The sequence below is a fragment of the Salmo trutta genome, chromosome 16, assembly GCF_901001165.1.
Source record: "Salmo trutta chromosome 16, fSalTru1.1, whole genome shotgun sequence".
NCBI classification, from domain to species: Eukaryota; Metazoa; Chordata; class Actinopteri; order Salmoniformes; family Salmonidae; genus Salmo; species Salmo trutta.
Window position 1 is genome coordinate 13,905,031 of NC_042972.1, and position 24,709 is coordinate 13,929,739.

At 40.9% G+C, this 24,709-nt stretch overlaps 1 protein-coding gene across 1 annotated transcript; it reads left to right on the forward strand.

The window, feature by feature from the left end:
• On the forward strand, nucleotides 1-24,243 carry LOC115150128 (serine incorporator 3). Its single transcript, XM_029693088.1, has 10 exons — nucleotides 1-327; nucleotides 8,997-9,158; nucleotides 14,907-15,100; nucleotides 17,469-17,548; nucleotides 17,819-17,956; nucleotides 19,324-19,493; nucleotides 21,720-21,810; nucleotides 22,003-22,204; nucleotides 23,097-23,333; nucleotides 23,909-24,243. The coding sequence occupies exons 1-10, from the start codon at nucleotides 289-291 to the stop codon at nucleotides 24,045-24,047; spliced, it is 1,452 nt and encodes a 483-aa protein (XP_029548948.1). The 5' UTR covers nucleotides 1-288; the 3' UTR covers nucleotides 24,048-24,243.
• The last annotated feature ends 466 nt before the right edge of the window (nucleotides 24,244-24,709 follow it).

A 24,709-nucleotide genomic window follows, 5' to 3' on the forward strand; every position in this document is an offset into this window, starting at 1 on the left:
CTTATCTGAACGTAATGACATCATCCTGTGTGACGCATTGGGAAACCAAGGTTCAACGGAAGGAAATCACAGAAGACTGCGCACAGTTGAGGATGTAGGCTAGCAATCGCTTGTACAGCACTACAACCAAATCATTTAGTTAAAATATTTAGTATTTTCAAAAGTTGGTACTCAAATTGTATCTACACTGAGAGTCCAACCTAGAAGGACAGAAAAGTAACGTGTACCGTTCCAGGAAGAAAACCACTAAAGAGATTGAGTGCAATCTTGTGCCGACATCGGAACATTATGGGAGCTGTTTTGGGGGCCTTTTCTGTCGCAAGCTGGGTAAGGTGCTTCTCGTATATCATCACGACCATATTTGTGAACAAGAACCAGGTTGACATGTATGAAATAATGGCTGAGTATCCCAGGCAAGTGCAGCTGAGGTGAGCTCATACACGGTTGTCAGGATGTGCCGAAATCGGAACATTGTGGGAGCTGTCTTTGGGGCCTTTTACGTCGCCCAGTAAAATACTAACGTTACTTGAGTAAAAGTAAAAAGTTATTTGGTTTTAAATATATTTAAGTATCAAAAGTAAAAGTATAAATCATTTCAAATTCTTTATTAAGCAAACCAGACGGCACACTCAGACATAATTTACAAACAAATAATGTTTGTTTAGTGAGTCCGCCAGATCAGAGGCAGTAGGATGACCGGGATGGGGGGGTGATAAGTGCCAGAATTAAGCCTCGTGAAGCTACTGACGCCTCTCACCTAACGTCTCCCTTGTGCTGTAAAATATAGCCATGAATTAACATGGACTGTCAATGGAGACCAGTATTTTTCTAATACCCTGACTACACCACTCACGTCACATGCGCGGGCTTTGCAAAATAAATATAGGAATCTATGTTATTCAATTATTGCACCCACACTGCTCGCATGCTCTGTGTTGGCAAGGGCTAAAATAGAAGTCATTCCTATTTCTGACGCAGATCGAGCGGCAAGTCCTGCCTCTCCCATCTCCTCATTGGTTAATAGAAGCAGGTACCCACGTGCCATCTCCTCATTGGTTATACCCACGTGGGTGATTGAAAGACGAATTGTGTTGCAGGTTGTCCTGGTAATACTATGAAAGTTTAGATGCCAATCACCATATAAGTTCAAAGATGAAAAAGCCTGGACGGAGGAGAGATGACTAGAAATGATTTGGTTGACCGTTTTATGTGTCGGAGTAGAGGACCTTGTGCATTTCAGGTAAAATAACAACCTAATGTTAATATCACAGGACAAATTAGCTAGCAACAGCAAGCTAACTAGCTAAATTCCCATAAATATTTAAAGCTTTTCGACCTGTCCCCAAATTAATGTCATTGGTTCTGAGTTTTTTCAAAAAAATGTAGGGGTGGATCAGCTTAGTATTGCGGAAAGAATATTGCTTCCATCAATGTAATTGTCTGCATCATTTCCAATCCCCCATATATTTTTTGGGTAAATATATATATCCATACACGCATGCATACATATACACATATATACATACACATACCTATATAGACATACATACTTTTTTAAAGAATATACCTTTATTATTATTCCCCGCAAACCCTACCACCGATCCCCCAATTTGAGTAAACTGATAAACACTTCGACTTTTACCTTCAATTTATTCATCTTATACACATTTTACAGACAGTCTATTTTACAATAGTTATTTTTTGTTTGTTTTTAGTCCTTCCTCTATTTCTGATGTCCATCCAGTTTGATTTCTATTTGTAACTGCTATTTCACAAAGGTTCTGAACCTATATACATTTTACAGACCCCGTACGTTTTACGTTGTTTATCTTGTTATTAGTCCCACCCTTCAGCTCCATTCAACCCCTCCCATCTATCTCTCAACATCCATTTTGGATTTCTATTTGCCATATATTTTTCAACTGTGCTGTGATGCTTCACAAAACAATTGAACCTTTCTATTCTCATAGCTTCTACAGATTGTAAATTAAAAATATATTTTTTTGCTAAAATAATTATTATATTATTGATTGATAGACTATGGCTTTTCAAATCACCCAGTATTGCTATCTGCAGCGTTAGTTCTAGGCAAGTGTTGCAATTCTTCAGCCATTCCTGGACCTGTGACCAAAAACGAGCTACATATGGACAATACCAAAATAAATGATCTAATGACTCTGCCTCCTCACAGCAGAATCTGCAGAGCTGGGAAGATTGTATCCCCCATATATATTACATTCTATTAGTTGCAAGAATTTTGTATAGTAATTAAAATGAAAAATTTGACATTTTGAATCCGGCGTTGTTTTGCGTATCAATTCGTAAACCATGTGCCATGGAATGGGCACATCGAAAATCTCTTCCCAACTACTTTGCAATTTATATGGCACAGCTGTCAGTTTTTTGGTCTTTAAATGAAATTGGTATATGTTTTTATTTATCACACTTTTTTTTAACCGTTTATGTTCTTTAATACAGGGCCGACATACAAGTTCCTTACTTTTTCCACTTCTACTTGCCTCTTCCATTTTTGTGGTAATGCTGCAATTAATTGGTTGTAATTTTGGGTAGAGCAGACATTTCCATGTCTGTGTTAGCTGCATGTGTGACATCACTCCACCAGTCCTATTTATAATATCTTTCACTAAAATTATACATTTTTTCTTCGAAAAATAGTTTTTTTTAATCAATTACTAATCAATTACTATATTTGAATTTAACCACAATATTTGTTGTATTATTTGTTCTGTCTTTTCAGGTGGATTAAACTGAAATTGCAACCAACTTTCTAAGGCTTGTTTAAAAAATAACGATATTTTGGAGATTATTTCCTTTTCAAACAACCGAAAGTGGGCAGGTGTAATCTGAATAAAGGGAAAAAGGCCCTTCTTGAACATAGGATGAGACATTCGTACCAATTTACTAGAAAACCAGTTTGGATTTAAGTATAACTTTGGTATGACTGATGCCTTTAGTGAGAGGTCTAATGCTTTAATATTGAATCATTTCTGCCCTCCGAATTCATATTCGTTATATAAATAGGGCCTTTTAATTTTATCTGGCTTGCCGTTCCAAATAAAATTGAATATTTTTTGTTCATATAATTTAAAAAGCAGGCCACTAGGTGTAGGCAAAACCATAAGCAAATAGGTAAACTGTGATATGACTAGAGTTAATCAGGGTGATTTTTCCACAAATAGACAGGTATTTTCTTTTCCATGGTAGCAAGATCTTATCTATTTTTGCTAACTTTCTATAAACATTTATTGGAGTGAGATCATTTCTTTCTTTTGGGATTTGTATACCGAGTATTGGTTCATTGGTTCAGAGTTTGTTTTGATATTTTAACCTGCGTGTTGTGATCGCGTTTGGTGTCGGGGGACAAAATCAATTTATGCACGATGGCGCACGCGCGCAGCCGGTTTGGGTTCCGTGTAAGGCGTCAAACTGCCGACACGTTCACGTCACGTTCATGTCACGTGACGCCTCTACTTGTGTTACACGTCATGTATTTGTCTGTCTAGTTTATCATTAAAGATCTCACCATGAACACCTTACAAACGTCTACATGTAAATGATTTTGTAAAAAATATTTTTCTTTGCTAGAGTAATCTAATCAATTTAATTTGTTGATTTAGCTAAAATAGGCATATCACCTCAATACAAAAATTATTAGGCTAGTTGATATTGCAGCCAGCCACCATTACTGTATAAATATTCTTATTTCTCACATCAATACAGACACTAGGGCTTCTTTGTTGGAGGTAGCCTATGTCTCTAGTGGCACATTCAAAACAACTCGTAACTCTGCAATCTCTGACTTCCGACTTCAGTGCGTTCAAGACAACTGGGAGCTTCGACTGATAAAAATAGTTTTGAACGGTCATCCAACTTGCAATTCAAATTCAGAAACTCTGGCTTCTTTCTCTGACCTGAAAATCACTGGTGTCATGATTTGACCTAATTTTTCCCCCAGAGTTCCCAGTTTAACAGACATAATCACTGTTATCATGAAATCCTTAGGCTATACATTTATGTGGAGATGTCTTATGGTTAAAACCAGGGTTTGAATTGAGGGGGTATGTGAGGATATTGGCCTAACCCTTCTTATAGAAATGGTCAAAAAGCATATGCTACCCCTTGTCTGTGTAACAGTATAGCTTCCGTCCTTCTCCTCGCCCCTACCTGGGCTCGAACGAGGGACCCTCTGCACACATCAACAACTGCCTGCCATGAAGCATTGTTACCCATCGCTCCACAAAAGCTGCGGCCGTGGCAGAGCAAGGGTAACAACTACTTCAAGGTCTCAGAGCGATTCAAACGCTATTAGCGCGCTCCCCGCTAACTAGCTAGCCATTTCACATCGGTTACACTCACCCCCCTTTTGACCTCCTCCTTTTCCGCAGCAACCAGTGATCCGGTTCAACAGCATCAATGTAACAGTATAGCTTCCGTCCCTCTCCTCGCCTCGAACCAGGGACCCTCTGCACACATCAACAACTGCCTCCCACGAAGCATCGTTACCCATCGCTCCACAAAAGCCGCAGCCCTTGCAGAGCAAGGGGAACAACTACTTCAAGGTCTCAGAGCAAGTGACGTCACAGATTGAAACGCTATTAGCACGCACCTCGCTAACTAGCTAGCCATTTCACGTTGGTTACATTTGCTTAGCCTTAGAAGAAAACAACGGTCCAGATTATGTAAAGTTGTCTAGGCTATAACATTGATTAACTCCACGATTACTTCCGCATAGTCTACTAGCCTATCGAAGGTCTTGCTCAGCCTCAACATCACAGGAATATGTGGTTGATTAAATGCTTGCAATTCAGAATATTAGTGGTAGGCTAAGCCTACCGCGAAATACCAAAAAGATAGAATTGGTATGGGTCTATGCATAGACCAAACAGATAAACACTTTTTTTATTCAGGAGAATCGCATTGAATCAGGCTATTCATTTCAGTGGAGTTGTGTTCTTAAGCATAACCTTAGCCTAAACGGAACTGAAAACACTCCAGCCTGTTTTGATAACAGATCATAACGAAGCCTGAACATTTCAGCTGTTTGTCATTGATTTATCCCACTGTCGCCTACAGATTTGATACAGACCTATATTTAATCTGGATTTGACAAACAATAGCCTGACTAGGATTCTGTCTTTTCCTCATGTTATATTTGTTACCAATTAGGATAAATTTAGTCCTATTAATAAGCTTTTGTTTTCCTATTAATTTGCATAGGCTAACCATTGCGATTATTGTTATTTACCATCTTATGCTTTTTATGAATAAACAGGCATTGGGAGGTAAACAATTATGTAATTTCGATGCCCCCCCCCCCCCACACACACACACATTAATGTTACTTGCCTTATAGATCACAAAGTCAGTTAATTTCCACTACATGCATATGCTAATTTATTTGATTCATACACTGGCTTGTCTGGCTGGCATCTTTTCATTTTAAATAGGCCTCCCTTATCTACACTGAAATAAGATTATTTCACTAGTCCTATATTATGATTTAAAAAATCATAGCTCATAAGGACTCCCTTGTGGTATAATATATATCTATTGTATGTCCTAGGATACAACAATGAACAAACAAATACCATCAAGGGATACTTTACAATTTACAATAATGAACACCTTGTGAAACAGCTGTGAAAACCAATCTGGCAATATTTTAGATTTAAATATATTAACATCCATTTTTTTTTGGTACATGTGGGAAATTTACTTTCACAGATTTTTTGTACACTCACATGGCAATCAGACTGAACTACTGAATTCTGGTGTGTAGAATAGAGAAAAGGTGGATGCTGTGTGGATGGGAGGTTCTGCCTGTCACTTGTTCTCAACAGGCAGTAAGTCTCGGAAGCGGTACTCGAAGAGGGAGACTGCAAAGTCTAGGCGCTGCTGCTCTCTTTGTTCTGAGTGTTTGCAGTGCTAGTGTTTTTAGTTAATCTGTGTATCTCACATGATGTGCCCAGTATGATAGTTTTCTTGCTCTTTCTAAGCAGATAATGACAACATGACAATAACAGTAGCTGATGTAATGAAAAATGGAGGATGGTTGATAATGGAGGACATCAGGTGGATCCATGTCTGGGCGTTAGGCAGAACCCCTAGGTCCTGGAGAGCAGGAGCAGACTAAAGGGAACAGGGTAGGAGATAGATGTAAACAAGCAAACACAGGTTTATCAGCTATGTAAAAATACAGTTATTGAATGATTTAATGTAAATGTTTGATTAGACATGCAATAATGTTAATGGCAGACAGAAAAGAAAGGATACCTGTCTGTAATGTTTTAGGTCAGTGGGGTTGATGAGGGAGGTAAGGGATGGGCCATGGACAAGATAGAGAGATGAATTGTGAGAGAAACTCCAGAGTGGTGTCATGACCACTGGAGTCATGCACCTTAACAGTTCCTACCTGGAAGCAGCGGTTACTTAACATAACCCAGTGGTTAGCCTTGAGATTGACTATTTGGAGAAACCCCTGGGCCAGTATTGGTACTGCTGACAGCATGGCTCTGCAGCCCACCACGATGAGGCAAATGCAAATAGTTATCCTCAGAGATTTTTATATTCAACTTAACGGATGGCAGTGAAAGAGCAGCAAGGTTTCCCAGGTCTCGCCTTCCTTTTGTCCTTCTTCCAAGCCTAGTCATTCACCCGGATGTCAAAGCATTTAGTCCCCTTAATCCTCCTTCTGTTTCTCTCCCATGTTCAGTCTCACCTTGATAATATAAATAAATGCAATTATATTTCTTATTGTTACAAATACAGTTGAAGTCGGAAGTTTACATACACCTTAGCCAAATACATTTAAACTCAGTTTTTCACAATTCCTGACATTTAATCCTAGTAAAAATTCCCTGTTTTAGGTCAGTTAGGATCACCACTTTATTTTAAGAATGTGAAATGTCAGAATAATAGCAGAGCGAATGATTTATTTAAGCTTTTATATCTTTCATCACATTCCCAGTGGGTCAGAAGTTTACATACACTCAATTAGTATTTGGTAGCATTGCCTTTAAATTGTTTAACTTGGGTCAAACGTTTCGGGTAGCCTTCCACAAGCTTCCCACAATAAGTTGGGTGCATTTTGGCCCATTCCTCCTGACAGAGCTGGTGTAACTGAGTCAGGTTTGTAGGCCTCCTTGCTCGCACACGCTTTTTCAATTCTGCCCACACATTTTCTATAGGATTGAGGTCAGGGCTTTGTGATGGCCTCTCCAATACCTTGACTTTGTTGTCCTTAAGCCATTTTGCCTCAACTTTGGAAGTATGCTTGGGGTCAGTGTCCATTTGGAAGACCCATTTGCGACCAAGCTTTAACTTCCTGACTGATGTTTTGAGATGTTTCTTCAATATATCCACATAATTTTCCTGCTTCATGATGCCATGTATTTTGTGAAGTGCACCAGTCCCTCCTGCAGCAAAGCACCCCACAACATGATGCTGTCACCCCCGTGCTTCACGGTTGGGATGGTGTTCTTCGGCTTGCAAGCCTCCCCATTTTCCCTCCAAACATAACGATGGTCGTTATGGCCAAACAGTTCTATTTTTGTTTCATCAGACCAGAGGACATTTAAGTAGGATCTTTGTCCCCATGTGCAGTTGCAAACCGTAGTCTGGCTTTTTTTATGGTGGTTTTGGAGCAGTGGCTTCTTCCTTTCTTAGCGACCTTTCAGGTTATGTCGATTTATAGGACTCGTTTTACTGTGGATATAGATACTTTTGTACTTGTTTCCTCCATCATATTCACAAGGTCCTTTGCTGTTGTTCTGGGATTGATTTGCACTTTTTGCACCAAGTACGTTCTTCTCTAGGAGACAGAATACCTCTCCTTCCTGAGTGGAATGACGGCTGCGTGGTCCCATTGTGTTTATACTTGCGTACTATTGTTTGTATAGATGAACGTGGTACCTTCAGGCGTTTGGGAAATTGCTCCCAAGGATGAATCAGACTTGTGGAGGTCTACAATTATTTTTCTGTGGTCTTGGCTGATTTCTTTTGATTGTTCTATGATGTCATGCAAAGAGGCGCTGGGTTTGAAGGTAGGCCTTGAAATACATCCACAGGTACACCTCCAATTGACTCAAATGATGTCCATTAGCCTATCAAAAGCTTCTAAAGCCATGACATCATTTTCTGGATTTTTCCAAGCTGTTTAAAGGCACAGTCAACTTAGTTTATGTAAACTTCTGACCCATTGAAATTGTGATACAGTGAATTATAAGTGAAATAATCTGTCTGTAAACAATTGTTGGCAAAATTACTTGTGTCATGCACAAAGTAGATGTCCTAACCGACTTGCCAAAACTGTAGTTTGTTAACAAGGAATTTGTGGAGTGGTTGAAAAACGAGTTTCAATGACTCCAACCTAAGTGTTTGTAAACTTCCGACTTTAACTGTATGTGGAGCGATAGTCATCTCATACAGTGTTTTTTGTCATATAGCCTAGGGCCTTGAGCAAAATATCATATTGTAACAACAAGAGGACAAAAGACCGTTGGTCCTCTTTTGGGCACAGCTCAGTGATAAGTTATACAGTCGTTCTTCGTCTCAGGCCCATGTAATAAGTGTTGGCCAAGGCCAATATGCTATACTACCCATAAAACCCACACCACAACTACCACAACCACCACACAATCAACACCGGCAATTTAAAAAATATAATAATATATATATATTAGCATTTGAGGGTGTTGACAAGTTTGACCTCAGATTTTAGACCTCTCAGAGAAGATAAAGCACATTTCTCAGACTAGCACCCAGGGCAATTTGAAATAAATCCCGAAAGAAAACGCATACAAATTATTGATTGGGTTGTTTTGATTGCGTTTTGAATTCGGTTCCTGTCTACTACCACATTGCTGCAAGTGCCAATACTAAGGTTAATCAGTCTGCATCGACTGGCTTGTCCCTAACTGGCCTAGTATGTTTTGGGAACGTTTTGCAATGGTTTTTCCCTATCTCTTTCCCTCTAGGTGCCGTGTCTATGTAGCAGTGCGACATGCTTGCTGTGCAGATGCTGTCCCCAGAGCAAGAACTCCACGGTGACGCGAGTCATCTACGCCTTCATCCTGTTGCTAGGGACCATTATAGCCTGCATCATGCTGTTACCGGGAGTGGACGAGCAGCTAAAAAAGGTACGAGGCGTGCCAATCAATGCGTTTTTTCAATATACATACTACCATACTTCTGTAATCGAAAAAGCCTTGGTTTCATGCATGTTAACATCAGAAGCCTCCTCCCTAAGTTTGTTTTACTCACTGCTTTAGCACACTCCGCCAACCCTGATGTCCTTGCCGTGTCTGAATCCTGGCTTAGGAAGGCCACCAAAAATTCTGAAATTTCCATACACAACTACAACATTTTCGGTCAAGATAGAACTGCCAAACGGGGAGGAGGTGCAATCTACTGCAGAGATAGCTTGCAAAGTTTTGTCATACTAATTTTAAAAATGGATCTCTCCAGAAATAAGTCTCTCACTGTTGCCGACTGTTATAGACCCCCCTCAGCTCCCAGCTATGCCCTGGTCACCGTATGTGAATTGATTGCCCCCCATCTATCTTCAGAGTTCATTCTGTTAGGTGACCTAAACTGGGATATGCTTAACACCCCAGCAGTCCTACAATCTAAGATAGATGCCCTCAATCTCACACAAATCATCAAGGAACTCACCAGGTACAACCCTAAATCTGTAAACATGGGCACCTTCATAGATATTATCCTTACCAACTTGCCCTCTAAATACACCTCTGCTGTTTTCAATCAGGATCTCAGCGATCACTGCCTCATTGCCTGCATCCACTATGGGTCCGCGGTCAAACGACCACCCCTCATCACTGTCAAACGCTCCCTAAAATACTTCTGCGAGCAGGCCTTTCTAATCGACCTGGCTCGGGTATCCTGGAAGGTTATTGACCTTATCCCGTCAGTCGAGGATGCCTGGTCGTTCTTTAAAGTAATTTCCTCACCATTTTAAATAAGCATGCCCCTTTCAAAAATGTAGAACTAAGAACAGATATAGCCCTTGGTGCACTCCAGACCTGACTGCCCTTGACCAGCACAAAAACATCCTGTGGCGGACTGCAATAGCATTGAATACTTCCCGCAATATGCAACTGTTCAGGGAAGTCAGGAACAAATACACGCAGTCAGTCAGGAAAGCAAGGGCTAGCTTTTTCAAACAGAAATTTGCATCCTGTAGCTCTAACTCCAAAAAGTTTTAGGAAACAGTAAAGTCCATGGAGAACAAGAACACCTCCTCCCAGCTGCCCACTGCACTGAGGCTAGGTAACACGGTCACCACCGATAAATCCATGATAATCAAACATTTCAATAAGCATTTCTCTACGGCTGGCCATGCTTTCCTCCTGGCTACCCCAACCCCGGCCAACAGCTCCGCACCCCCGCAGCTACTTGCCCGAGCTTCCCCAGCTTCTCCTTCACCCAAATCCAGATAGCAGATGTTCTGAAAGAGCTGCAAAACCTGGACCCATACAAATCAGCTGGGCTAGACAATCTGGACCCTCTCTTTCTAAAACTATCCGCCGCCATTGTTGCAACCCCTATTACCAGTCTGTTCAACCTCTTTCGTATCGTCTGAGATCCCTAAAGATTGGAAAGCTGCCGCGGTCATCCCCCTCTTCAAAGGGGGTGACACTCTAGACCCAATCTGTTATAGACCTATATCCATCCTGTCCTGCCTTTCTAAAGTCTTCGAAAGCCAAGTTAATAAACAGATCACTGGCCATTTCGAATCCCACCGTACCTTCTCCGCTGTGCAATCTGGTTTCCGAGCTGGTCATGAGTGCACCTCAGCCACACTCAAGGTACTAAACGATATCATAACCGCCATCGATAAAAGACAGTCTTGTGCAGCCATCTTCATTGACCTGGCCAAGGCTTAGCCTTGGTTTCGCAAATGACTGCCTCACCTGGTTCACCAACTACTTCGCAGACAGAGTTCAGTGTGTCAAATCGGAGGGCCTGTTGTCCGGACCTCTGGCAGTCTCTATGGGGGTACCACAGGGTTCAATTCTCGGGCCGACTCTTTTCTCTGTATATATCAACGATGGCGCTCTTGCTGCGGGTGATTCCCTGATCCACCTCTACGCAGACAACACCATTCTGTATACATCTGGCCCTTCTTTGGACACTGTGTTAACTAACCTCCAAACGAGCTTCAATGCCATACAACACTCCTTCCGTGGCCTCCAACTGCTCTTAAACGCTAGTAAAACCAAATGCATGCTTTTCAACTGTTCACTGCCCGCATCCGCCCGCCCGACCAGCATCACTACTCTGGACGGTTCTGACCTAGAATATGTGGACAACTACAAATATCTAGGTGTCTGACTAGACTGTAAACTCTCCTTCCAGACTCATATCAAACATCTCCAATCCAAAATCAAATCTAGAATCGGCTTTCTATTTCGCAACAAAGCCTCCTTCACTCACACCGCCAAACTTACCCTAGTAAAACTGACTATCCCACCGATCCTCGACTTCGGCGATGTCATCTACAAAATAGTTTAAATTCTCTACTCAGCAAACTGGATGCAGTCTATCACAGTGCCATCCGTTATGTCACCAAAGCCCCATATACCACCCACTGCGACCTGTATGCTCTAGTCGGCTGGCCCTCGCTACATATTCGTCGCCAGACCCACTGGCTCCAGGTCACCTATAAGTCTATGCTAGGTAAAGCTCCACCTTACCTCAGCTCAGTGGTCACGATAACAACACCCACCCGTAGCACGCGCTCCAGCAGGTATATCTCACTGGTCGTCCCCAAAGCTAGCACCTTCTTTGGCCGCCTTTCCTTCCAGTTCTCTGCTGCCAGTGACTGGAACGAATTACAAAAATCGCTGAGGCTGGAGACTTGCATTTCCCTCACTAACTTTAAACATCATCTATCTGAGCAGCTAACCAATCGCTGCAGCTGTACATAGTCCATCTTTAAATAGCCCACCCAATCTACCTACCTCATCCCCATATTGTTTTTATTTACTTTCCTGTTCTTTTGCACACCAGTATCTCTACTTGCACATCATCTACTCATCTATCATGCCAGTGTTAATCTGCTAAATTGTAATTACTTGGCTACTATGGCCTATTTATCGCCTTACCTCCTCACGCCATTTGCACACACTGTATATAGACTTTATTTTTTTCTATTGTGTTATTGACTGTACGTTTGTTTATTCCATGTGTAACTCTGTGCTGTTGTTTCTGTCGCACTGCTTTGCTTTATCTTGGCCAGGTCGCAGTTGTAAATGAGTACTTGTTCTCAGCTAGCTTACCTGGTTAAATAAAGGTTTAAAAAAAATACAAAAAATATTCCACACTCTAATGCTCCGAGGACATTCTCTTGAGTCCGTTCTTGTGAGGGCGAGTGTGGAGCGCATAATACATTACATTTGAGAAGCACTCACACTCCCCCTAAGGTATTACCTCACACACACTGCACCTCCCCATTCACTCAACCATCTTCTAGCCAGGACAATGACAATAGAGACGAAACAAGATATACACAAAGCAAACATTTACTTCATAACTATCAGCTAGATATATGTGAATCATAATAATCTAGTTAACCGGATAGTTTGACAGGCAAAAATGACAAAGTAATGTTATGCAAGGGAGATGTCAATTATGTGTGGCTAGCTAGCTAGCTAACAGTAGTAGCACAGATAGAACAATGGGTTAGTTATAAAAACAATATTTGGTAGTAGTTAGCCAGTTGGCCCTATTGACTTACTATGGGCTTGCAATCTTCCAAAATTAACACAGCATGTATTTATTAATGTTTTCAAGATATACAATATTGTAGTCAGGTAACATGAGATTTGATTGAGCAACATTTCATTCCGAAAATCAGTTTATTTTCTCTCACTTCAGATCAAGTAATGGCCGCCATTAATGTCAACAAGTGTTGTTGTTTTTTTGTTATTGGTTGCGTCATATTACTGTTCGTTCAAATCAAATTTGATTTGTCACATGCGCCGAATACAACAGGTGTCAATGCATGCTTCGAAATGTGTACGCACCCGAGAAGTGCCCTCCGTGCTCCGTTTTGCGTACTTTGATTTGGACTCATGCTCCGACACTCCCGTGCTCCAGATTGCGTGCTCGGAGCGCGCTAGTATGCATACTGAGAAACACCCAGTGTGTGTGTGCATGAGATGATGAGCCATGATGTGTCATAGTAGATGTTTGTGTACATGGTGAATGGTTGCTTTAATAATGCTTGAATACCTGGGGAGGCTATCGGTGGGAAGAGTTAAGTCACACAGAGTATAGAACAGTAGGGGCCTACAGAGATACAACTTACTGCATATTGAGGCTGCGTTAACATTGCAACTCTGTGTATACTGTCATTCTAAATTGAAACATTGACATATACAGGTAACTGACAAAATAACGGAAACGCCAACATAGTGTTTTAATGGCGTTGAGCCGCCAGAACAGCTTCAGTGCGCCTTGGCATAGATTCTATAAGTGTCTGGAACTCTGTTGGAGGGATGTGACACCATTCTTTCACAAGAAATTCCATAATTTGGTGTTTTGTTGATGGTGGTGGAAAACGCTGTCTCAGGCGCCGCTCCAGAATCTCCCATAAGTGTTCAATTGGGTTAAGATCTGGTGACTGAGACACATAAACCCTTTAAACCCTCTATGCACCCTCCTAATCATATTTCATTTACAGTTAAGACCTGAAGCTAGTTCAATTGGACACCTCCCTCTACAGCCGTCAAATTCAACTCTGAGTCACTGAGATCTCTTCTTCTAGTCATGGTAGCCAAAATAATGGGCTGCCCAGCAATTTTTATACATGACCCTAAGCATGATGGGATGTTTTAATTTCTTAATTAACTCAGGAACCACACCTGTGTGGAAACGCATGCTTTCAATATACTTTGTCTCCCTCATTTACTCATGTTTCCTTTATTTTTGCAGTTACCTGGGAACGTTGAATGACTTTATGACAGTGTTAATTTCGTCAACAAAAATATTCGTCAAACACATATATTTTTCCGTGGCAGTTGCCGTGACAATAACTGACTAAATAGACCCAGAAAAAACTATAGCTAATCAAAGAAAAAAATAATTTCAGTTGAGCCACACCGGCCTGCATTTTACATCCATAAGCCCCCGTTCTTTTGGACAACAATGTGGCTGCAGCGCCTGGAACATTGATAACAATGGTAATGACGCGACCGAGTGAAGGAAATGCTAAATACTACTGTACTTTGCAGCACCATCTGGTGATTGTGCTTCTCTCTCTCGTCTGTTTGTTTTTTATGTAATGTGTAATATCTATCTAGGCTGAATTAGGAATTTACATGGCCAGATAATTCTTCCGTCATTTATTATTATTATTATTGCATATGTTTGTCATATTTCTGCGTTGGGAAGAGAATAGGATGTTATGCAGAAAAATATATTGGTAAGACAAGGCTATGTATGTTTGTGCTCATGGAAGTCAGTTCTTTATGTTCACTATAGGTTGAGGCAATACAAATATGATGGAACTAAAATGAAAGGGCATTTAGTTGATAAAAAATGTCCCACTGTTTTCGTCATTTTGAAAATAACTACACTAAATCATTATTCAAATGACAAATGTGACTAAGTCTTAGTCATTTTGACTATAATATAATTAATACTTAACTAAATGAGCACTGCTGTATGAATGGTTATAATACTGTATGTGAAAAGTTGACTTTTGTGGTACATGATAGTAGCCAACTTGTTGTTGACCAAAGTGAAAATATAGGGTTATTGAATACAGAATCGCACAGCTAGACTATAGTAATGCTGTCCACTCTGTACAGTAGATTAGACTGGCCTGAATGATTTGTGAGAATGTCTATGTGTGCTTGTAGATTCCTGGGTTCTGTGAAGACGGAGCAGGCTCTTCTATCCCAGGAATCAATCCCAACATGAACTGTGAGATCTTTGTGGGCTATAAAGCCGTGTACCGGGTGTGCTTCGGGATGAGCATGTGTTTCCTGGTGTTCGCTCTGATTATGATCAACGTGAAGAACAGCCGAGACCCGCGCTCTGCCATCCACAACGGGTAACCACCCATCACATGATGCACCCCCTAAAAAAAATACATGAAAGAAAAAAAAAAGTAAAGGCCTAGATGTAATCATCTTTATTACTACGCCAACTTTGACTTAAAAGTCAGTATTAAGGTGAATAGCCTTTATTATTAACTGAAAATAACATCTACACTGCTTGTAACTTAACTAATGTCATAATGGGGTACTGGTAAGACACCCTTGTTTGTTGACTATTTTCTGTCATACAGTATGACTATCACACTGCTACAGGCACTGTCACAACAACCATTGGCAATATTAGTAAAATAATCTCTTACACAACAGGTCTCCTGATCTAACGTGCTTTAGGCCACCGTGCCTCTCTGGAACAGAGGAGAATAACTGCACTAGACTTTTTAGTAACAGCAATACATCATAAGCCTATTCATGTCCAGTGCATTTGGAAAGTATTCAGACCCCTTCCCTTTTTTCACATTTTGTTACGTTACAGCTAGGGATGCACGATATATTGGTGAGCATATCGGAATCTGATGCAGATGTTGGCAAAAAATGCCAACATCTGCATCAGCCTGATGTCTAGGTACTCCGATATGCAAAACCGATGTCAAAGCTGACGTGCATACCTATATAACATAGGTAGATGACGTAATGACGCCACGAAAAATCCAGCGCTACACAGAACAAAAGCAGAAAAATACTAAGTGCACACTTCCAACAACTAAACAGATTCAAGTCAAGCAGTCATTTGAAAGACTAAGAATATTTCAGCGAGACAACTCAAAGGCGAAATCCATTAACGTAAAGATAATAGAATTCATTGCCCTTGACAATCAACCGTCCTCTGTCGTGGATGATGTTGGCTTTCACCGACTGGTCGAGCCCCGGTACACACAATTTTTCAGATGTTGCCCTACCGGAGTTGCACAGTATTGTTGACACTCGCATCCATGAGCTACTTGCTATGGGCGTCACTGCTATTAGCTTCACGACTGACATTTGGACCAGCGACGTCAGCCCCATGAGCATACTGAGTCTGACAGCACAGTGGGTCGACGAGGATTTCGTACTGAGGAAAGCCGTATTGCATGCTCAAGAATGTGCTCTTTCTCATACCGCTGCTGCCATTTCAGTGGCATTTGAGAACATGTTTGAAACTTGGAAACATGAACACTCCTAGCTCTGTTTGAACAACTGACTGGAGAAACAAGCTAATCAACTGTCTGCAGCAGATGTGATACCCTCTGTCATAGCATTGAAACGCCTGCTCAACAAAACTGCCCACACAGACCGTCTGGTTGAAACTTACAGAAGTACTCCAGGCTTTGAACAAGCGATTCGGTGGCATTACCTCTGAGCCTCTTTACTGTGTCGCCACCCTGCTCTATGCTAGGTACAAGGACCACTACTTCGATGCTGACAAGAAACAGGGTTTACGTCAAATGTTACAGACATGGCTGGACAAGATGGAAATGGACGCAGTGATTGTCCGTGGCCCCTCTTCCTCGGTGCGCACTGACAGCTGAAACTTCACTGCTTGATATGTATGATGAAATCCTGTTTGAGAAAGAAACGCCTGAACAAATGAACAACGAAACAGAACAGCAAGTAAGTGGAAGAAATAGGTTTTGATTATATTTTACTGGTAATGGGGACATATGTAAATGCCAACAAAATAACTTTTTGGTCAGTGTAGTGTGTGTGTAACCTTTTTAACGAGGCAAGTCAGTTAAGAACAATTTCTTATTTACTATGACGGCCTACCCCGGCCAAACCCGGACGATGCTGGGCCAATTGTGCACTGACCTATGGGACTCCCAATCACGACCGGATGTGATACAGCCTGGATTCGAACCAGGGACTGTTGTGACACCTCTTGCACTGAGATGCAGTGCCTTAAGAATGCTTAAAAGGCCGCTAAAATTGTAAATATCGGTAACGGTATTGTTTTTTCGGCAAGGAAAATATTGGATATCGGTATCGGCCAAAAATAATATTGGTGCATCCCTAGTTACAGCCTTATTCTAAAATGGATTAAATATTTTTTCCCCCTCATCAATCTACACACAATAACGCATAATGACAAAGCAATAACAGGTTTTCAGACATGTTCATCATAAGCCTATTCATGTGTATTTACTAGGTATACCCATGCAACAAAATAACCATGTAATATGTGCGTTTTGAAAAATGCTGATACTGTCAATATATATTATTTTGTATTTTATCTGTACACCACATCAAGAGGGGCATTATTTAAAGATCATACTATTATTTTTTTATTTCATAGTTATTTTCCATACCTTTTATAATGATTCATGAAGTCTATCAAAACATTATCAAAAGGGATTCGGTTGACGAATGACTTCCTTCCCCATGCAGGTTTTGGTTCTTTAAGATTGCCACCATGGTTGCAGTGACAGTCGGTGCCTTTTATATCCCTGAGGGGCCTTTCACTCACCGTAAGATTGACCCAATTTAAATAAAGAATTTGTCATATTTGTCTATTATTATGATTTATCGATGTAGCACTTGACCATGCACAATCCGCATAAACATGAGTGATATACTTTTAATTGTTGATATTACAATTTATTGTATTATTAAGACAATTCATTGTTCATACACACACTTAATAATTGAATTAGTAATCGTAATATCCTAGTAACTTTATACTTAGCAGTGCTTGTGGATATTTGTGGTACGATGATGGTCTCTTTGTGTGTGTGCAGTGTGGTTCGTGGTGGGTATCTTTGGGGCGTTCTTCTTCATCCTGATCCAGCTGGTTCTGCTGGTGGATTTTGCCCGCTCCTGGAATGAGTCCTGGGTGGACAACATGGAGAGTGGGAACTCCAGGGGCTGGTATGCAGGTGAGTCTGCCTGACCCTCTGCTAAGGAAGTCAAATCAAATCCAACTTTATTTTAAATCCACTTACAATCGCAACACACTTAGTTAGCAGTCAAATAATACAATGAAGGAGAAATAAACTGGGGCCCCTCCTGTTAATTCTATACATTAATGATCTGCCTTCTGTCTGTACTGGGTCTGAAGTTCAAATGTATGCAGATGATACAGTGATATACAGTACCAGTCAAAGGTTTGGACACACCTACTCATTCAAGGGTTTTTCTTCATTTTTTACTATTTTCTACATTGTGGAATAATAGTGAAGATGTCAAAACTATGAAATAACCCGTATGGAATCATTTAGTAACCAATAAAGTCTTAAACAAATCGAAATATATTTTAGATTCTTCAAAGTAGCCACCCTTTGCCTTGATGACAGCTTTGCTTTTCCAACTGTCTTGAAGAAGTTCCCACATATGCTTAGCACTTGGTAGGTGCTTTTCCTTCACTCTGCGATCCAACTCATCTCAAACCATCTCAATTGGGTTGAGGTTGGGTTATTGTGGAGGCCAGGTCATCTGATGCAGCACTCCATCATTCTCCTTGTTGCTTTTATGTATTTTGTTTTGTTGCTTTTTTTGTGCTATTTCTCTGTCTGCATGCTACGCGTTGCTTGTCCTATGTTATTCTGTCTGTGTGCTATGTGTTGCTTGTCCTATGTTGCTCTGTCTGCGTGCTATGTATTGCTTGTCCTACTTACCTCTGTCTGCATGCTACGTGTTACATGTCCTACTTTTCTCTGTCTGTGTGCTACGTGTTGCTTGTCCTATGTTTCTCTGTCTACATGCTACGTTGCTTGTCCTATGTTATTCTGTCTGTGTGCTACGTTTTGCATGTCCTATGTTTCTCTGTCTGTGTGCTATGTGTAACATGTCCTACTTGTCTCTGTCTGCATGCTACGTGTTGCTTGGCATATGTTTCTCTGTCTGGGTGCTAAGTGTTGCTTGTCCTACTTACCTCTGTCTGCGTGCTACGTGTTGCTTGTCCTATGTTGCTCTGCATGTGCTCACTGCTCATTGTTTGTCTGTATTGTAATAGTTTTTAATAACCTGCCCAGGGACTGCGGTTGAAAATTAGCCGGCTGGCTAAAACCCGCACTTTTACTGAAACGTTGATTCATGTCCCTGTAAAAATGTAAATAAACTCAAGTCCTGTTTTAGCACGTATTCACTTGGTACTTTTTAGTAAAGTATGTGATATCAGCAGGTAAATACATGGTGAACTGTAACATAAGGTCAGGTGTCAATAGTGCTGACACTATATAATGCTCTACGACAGAATAAAAACAATGCAACTAGAATCTGATTCTCTCTATCCTCTTCTGTCCAGCCTTGCTCGCTGTAACTGGACTCAACTACATCGTGTCCTTTATCGCCGTTGTCCTGATGTACCAGCTCTACACTCAGTCGACGGGCTGTCTGCTCAACAAGTTCTTCATCAGCTTCAACATGATTCTCTGTGCTGTAGCCTCTGTCGTGTCAATACTGCCCAGAGTACAGGTAAGCCCTCGTTCGGTGTTCATTAAACGCTCATTTAACATTGATATTCATTTCATTTGTAGGTCAGTTTTTAGCATTTGCCCCTGTAGTGGTTAAGGTTAGTGTTTGGGGAGCGTAGGCTGAACCTAGATCTGCTAAATGTTTATGGTATGCTTTTGACATTTAACTTTAATCATATGAATGTGACCCACCTGTGTGTTGATTATCTGGTGACTGCTGAGATAAACTGCCTGTAGTGACACCTCGAGGATAAGGATTGAATTACATCTTAAAAGACTTGTGGTTAAGAACACATTCAGGCCCTAATTATAACACATGTCTACCAGTCGGTGCCGGCTGGTGACTTTTGTATATTTATTACTTGGAGGATTTTGAATCCATCCTCCCTTTCCTACCTGGAGAAACCTCCACTGATGCCAACTCAGATGTCACTTTAATCAAGTTTTTTATTTATTATATATATTATATATATATCCACCACCCCCCCTCTTCGGAGGACAAATATATATATATTTTTTTACAGCTTTTCTGCTACATTTACATACATTTTACATATACACTATTGTTCAAAAGTTTGTGGTCACTTAGAAATGTCCTTGGTTTTGAAAGAAAAGCAAATTTTTTTGTCCATTTAAAATAACATAAAATTGATCAGAAATACAGTGTAGACATTGTTAATGTTGTAAATGACTATTGTAGCTGGAAACGGCTGATTTTTAATGGACTATCTACATAGGCGTACAGAGGCCCATTATCAGCAACCATCACTCCTGTGTTCCAATGGCACGTTGTGTTAGCTAATCCAAGTTTATCATTTTAAAAGGCTAATTGATCATTAGAAAACCCTTTTGCAATTATGTTAGCACAGCTGAAAACTGTTGTCCTGATTAGAGGCAATAAAACTGGCCTTCTTTAGACTAGTTGAGTATCTGTAGCATCAGCATTTGTGGGTTCGATTACAGGCTCAAAATGGCCAGAAACAAATAACTTTTTCTTCTGAAACTCGTCAGTCTATTATTGTTCTGAGAAATGAAGGCTACTCCATGCGAGAAATTGCCAAGAAACTGAAGATCTCGTACAACGCTGTGTACTACTCCCTTCACAGAACAGCGCAAACTGGCTCTAACCAGAATAGAAAGGGGAGTGGAAGGCCCCGGTGCACAACTTAGCAAGAGGACAAGTACATTAGAGTGTTTAGTTTGAGAAACAGACGCCTCACAAGTCCTCAACTGGCAGCTTCATTAAATAGTACCCACAAAACACCAGTCTCAACATCAACAGTGAAGAGGCGACTCCGGGATGTTGGCCTTCTAGGTAGAGTTCCTATTTCCAGTGTCTGTTCTTTTGCCCATCTTAATCTTTTCTTTTTTTGGCCAGTCTGAGATGTTTTTTTTCTTTGCAACTCTGCCTAGAAGGCCAGCATCCCAGAGTCACCTCCTCACTGTTGACGTTGAGACTGGTGTTTGGTGGGTACTATTTAATGAAGCTGCCAGTTGAGGACTTGTGAGGCGTCTGTTTCTCAAACTAGACACTCTAATGTACTTGTCCTCTTGCTAAGTTGTGCACCGGGGCCTTCCACTCCTTTTTGTATTGTAATCTGTATAAAGACAAAAAGGCAATTTTTGTACAAAGGATGAGCCTTTCTTAATAATCTACTGGAGAAACATTTTGCATTTAAGTATAACGTATGTATGAGTGAAGCTTTTAGTGAGGGGTTTAAAGCTTTAATATTTAATCATTTTAGCCCCCCCCCCAACTCACATTCATTATATAAGTAGGCATGTTTAATTTTGTCTGGCTTAGCATTCCAAATAAAATGAAATCTTTTTTTTGCTCTTATGATTTAAAAAACGTTTAGTCTGGAGTAGGCAGCACCATTAGTGAGTAAGTAAACAGTTAATCAATGTGATTTTTCCATAAATACACAATGTCAACATGTTATAGTTTCAACGTGTATTTGCCACATGCACAGCAGACAACAGCGCTTTCCCAACATAATATAATATAGAGAAGAGTTTCCCAAACGCGGTCCTGGGACCTCCCAGGGGTCCCTAGCACTATACAGCTGGTTCAAATAATCATCAAGAATTGATTATTTGAATCTGCTGTGTGGTGCAAGGGCAAAAAACAAAATTGCCCTAGGACCGAGTTTGGGAAACCCTGATATAGATCATCATTTAAAAAATCAGTTTGTAAATCACAGTTGTTTTGAATAATTATTTTTAGGAATTCCAGCCCCGATCCGGTCTACTTCAGTCCTCCTTCATGACTATGTACACCATGTATCTGACCTGGTCGGCCATGACCAACGAGCCTGGTAAGAGACACTGTTATAGCTGCTACCCCAACAGCACCCTTTACCTGTTCCCCTCCCATGGATTAATGGTATGATTATGCTTTACAACTAATTAATTAAAATATATATATAAAAATGAAAGGGAGAAAAATGTAATCTCAAAGTCTTACATTTTTTTCCCTGTGGGGCAACCACCCCCCGGGCCCCCTTTAGACCGTACATGCAACCCCAGCCTGCTGAGCATCTTCCAGCAGACACTGGTGCCCACGCTGGCCCCACTGGAGATTGAGAACCAGACGACTGTGGTGATCATCGGCACCAAAGAGCCCATCCTCTCCTCCCCCTATCTGCAGTGGTGGGACGCCCAGAGCATTGTGGGATTGGCCATCTTCATCCTCTGCATTCTCTACTCCAGGTGTGATTGGTCAGCAAGGCAGACTTGGGTACAGCTACAGCACATCGTGGTTTGGGGAATAGAAGTAATGTACATTTGTTGGTGCCACACAGTATTAGTGGATGTGGTGACTCCCTCGTTCACATAATTAGAATTTCAGTTTGCAGTTTGAGCACTCTGAAAAGCGCTAATGCAATCCACTTTGGTTATATTTTATTAAAGCATTACAATAATTAGAAATACTTATAAATGCTTACCCATGCTTATTGTTAGATTCTAAATAAACAGAGTAAAACGGACAACTAGGAAAAGCTCAAACCAATGGGTCGGACAGCTGGACAGACAAAAACACATTTACACAAGAACTGGTATTTAAACCTTCCTCGTATGGTGAGACAGCCAATACATCTCTGTTGCTAGGCAGGAAGTTAAGTGATATGGGTAGTAAACTGTTCCTTCATGTGACCTGACCTGACCTCGGCCCCCATTCCTCACTAATCCAGAGCTCTCCACCCTTATCAGTGACCGCAACCATGTGATTGCCTTTTCATTTACTCAGTAACATTCCAAGCTCCTGGCTCATATCCAACCTCCATTGACCCCACCATATACATTCCTCCTACAGATAACCATTAACCTCTGGTGTAGCAAGTATTTAGAATTACAACCCAACAACTGAAACCAGACTGTGGCCCTTCTCCTCTCCATAGGATACCTAATATCTAACAATAACATGTTCGGACAGAATGTTAACTCTCTGCATTCCCCTCTCTCCCTCAGTAACATGAATAAGGATATTTCATATTTCAAGTTTTAAAGTCAGAACACATCATTATAAATGCTTTACATGTTATAATTGCTAATTAAATTATAGTGCTTATTATAATGCCTATAAATGTGTACTTCCTTGCAGCATCCGCTCGTCCAGCACCAGCCAGGTGAACAAGTTAACCATGGCCTCTAACGACACAGTGATCCTGGAGGAGAGTAAAGCAGGCACCCCGGACGAGGAGGGAGGGACGGGGAGCAAGGGTCCCAGGCGTGTGGAGGACAACGAGAGGGACACGGTCCAGTACAACTATTTCTTCTTCCACTTCATGCTCTTCCTGGCTTCGCTCTACATCATGATGACTCTCACCAACTGGTACAGGTCAGTAAGGCCAAACTACACAGATGACCAACGTCGTGAAGGGCTGTGTCTGAATACGTTACTAGCTGTCACGTCTTTGCTTCCTCCGTCCTTGTTTCCTTAATTCCCTTTGAGGATTTGTTCTTGGTACACCTTGGAGAGGATCCAAGGTTTCTCACTCTGAGAACCTCCTCTAATGAGCTTTGAAGGTAATTGAGAAAATAAGGACAGAGGGAGCAAGGATTTGACAGCTAGTGACATTTTCAGACACGGCCATGTTGTCAAGCTTGGTCATGCACGGTTTGACGTGAAGTTGAACTCCTCTTTTGTGATCCCATTGTGTACGTTAAAAATAGGGAGGAACCACAATGTTTTGACACTAAAGAGGAAATAACATTAATTACATATTGTGTTCTTTTATAGTTCAACATTTTATATTTCAATGGAGACAGCTCCATCTCTCTAAAATGAAAGTGACCACAAAGCAATGCTGCAACTCAATACTTTTACCATGGATATTTATCTTACAGATTCACATCGTAACAATTGTTCAGATATGACTATATATACAAATCTTATTTTTTTCCCCCATACAGTCCTGATGCAGACTACAATACCATGACCAGCAAGTGGCCGGCGGTTTGGGTGAAGATCTCCTCCAGTTGGGTGTGCCTTACCCTCTATACCTGGACCCTGGTCGCCCCAATGATACTCACCAACCGGGACTTTAGCTGAAAACGGTTCCACCAACGCAGTATTTTCTTTTCACTTTCCTTATTGTCATTCCTGACTTAGTAAAAAAAAGTGTGCGTTTTACATAGACATTGACCACATTGCCTACATTTCAAATGATTTCCTGTCAAAATGAACTGTTTTGTTTTGTGTATTAGATGTTGATGGTTTCTCATAAAAACTCCACAAGGTGTCGAAAGCGTTGTGTTGTGACAAGGTAGGGGTGGTATACAGAAGATAGACATATTTGGTAAAAGACCAAGTCTATATTTTGGCAAGAACAACTGAAATGAGCAAAGAGAAATGACAGTCCATCATTACTTTAAGACATAAAGGTCAGCCAATCCAAAAATGTCAAGAACTTTGCAGTCGCAAAAACTATCAAGCGCTATGATGACACTGGCTCTCATGAGGACCGCCACAGGAAGGAAGACCCAGAGTTACCTCTGCTGCAGAGGATAAGTTCATTAGAGTTACCAGCCTCAGAAATTGGCAATTAACTGCACTTCAGATTGCAGCCCAAATAAATGCTTCACAGAGTTCAAGTAACAGACACAAATCAACATCAAGTGTTCAGAGGAGACTGCATGAATCAGGCCTTCATGGTTGAATTGCTGCAAAGAAACCACTACTAAAGGACACCAATAATAAGAAGAGACTTGCTT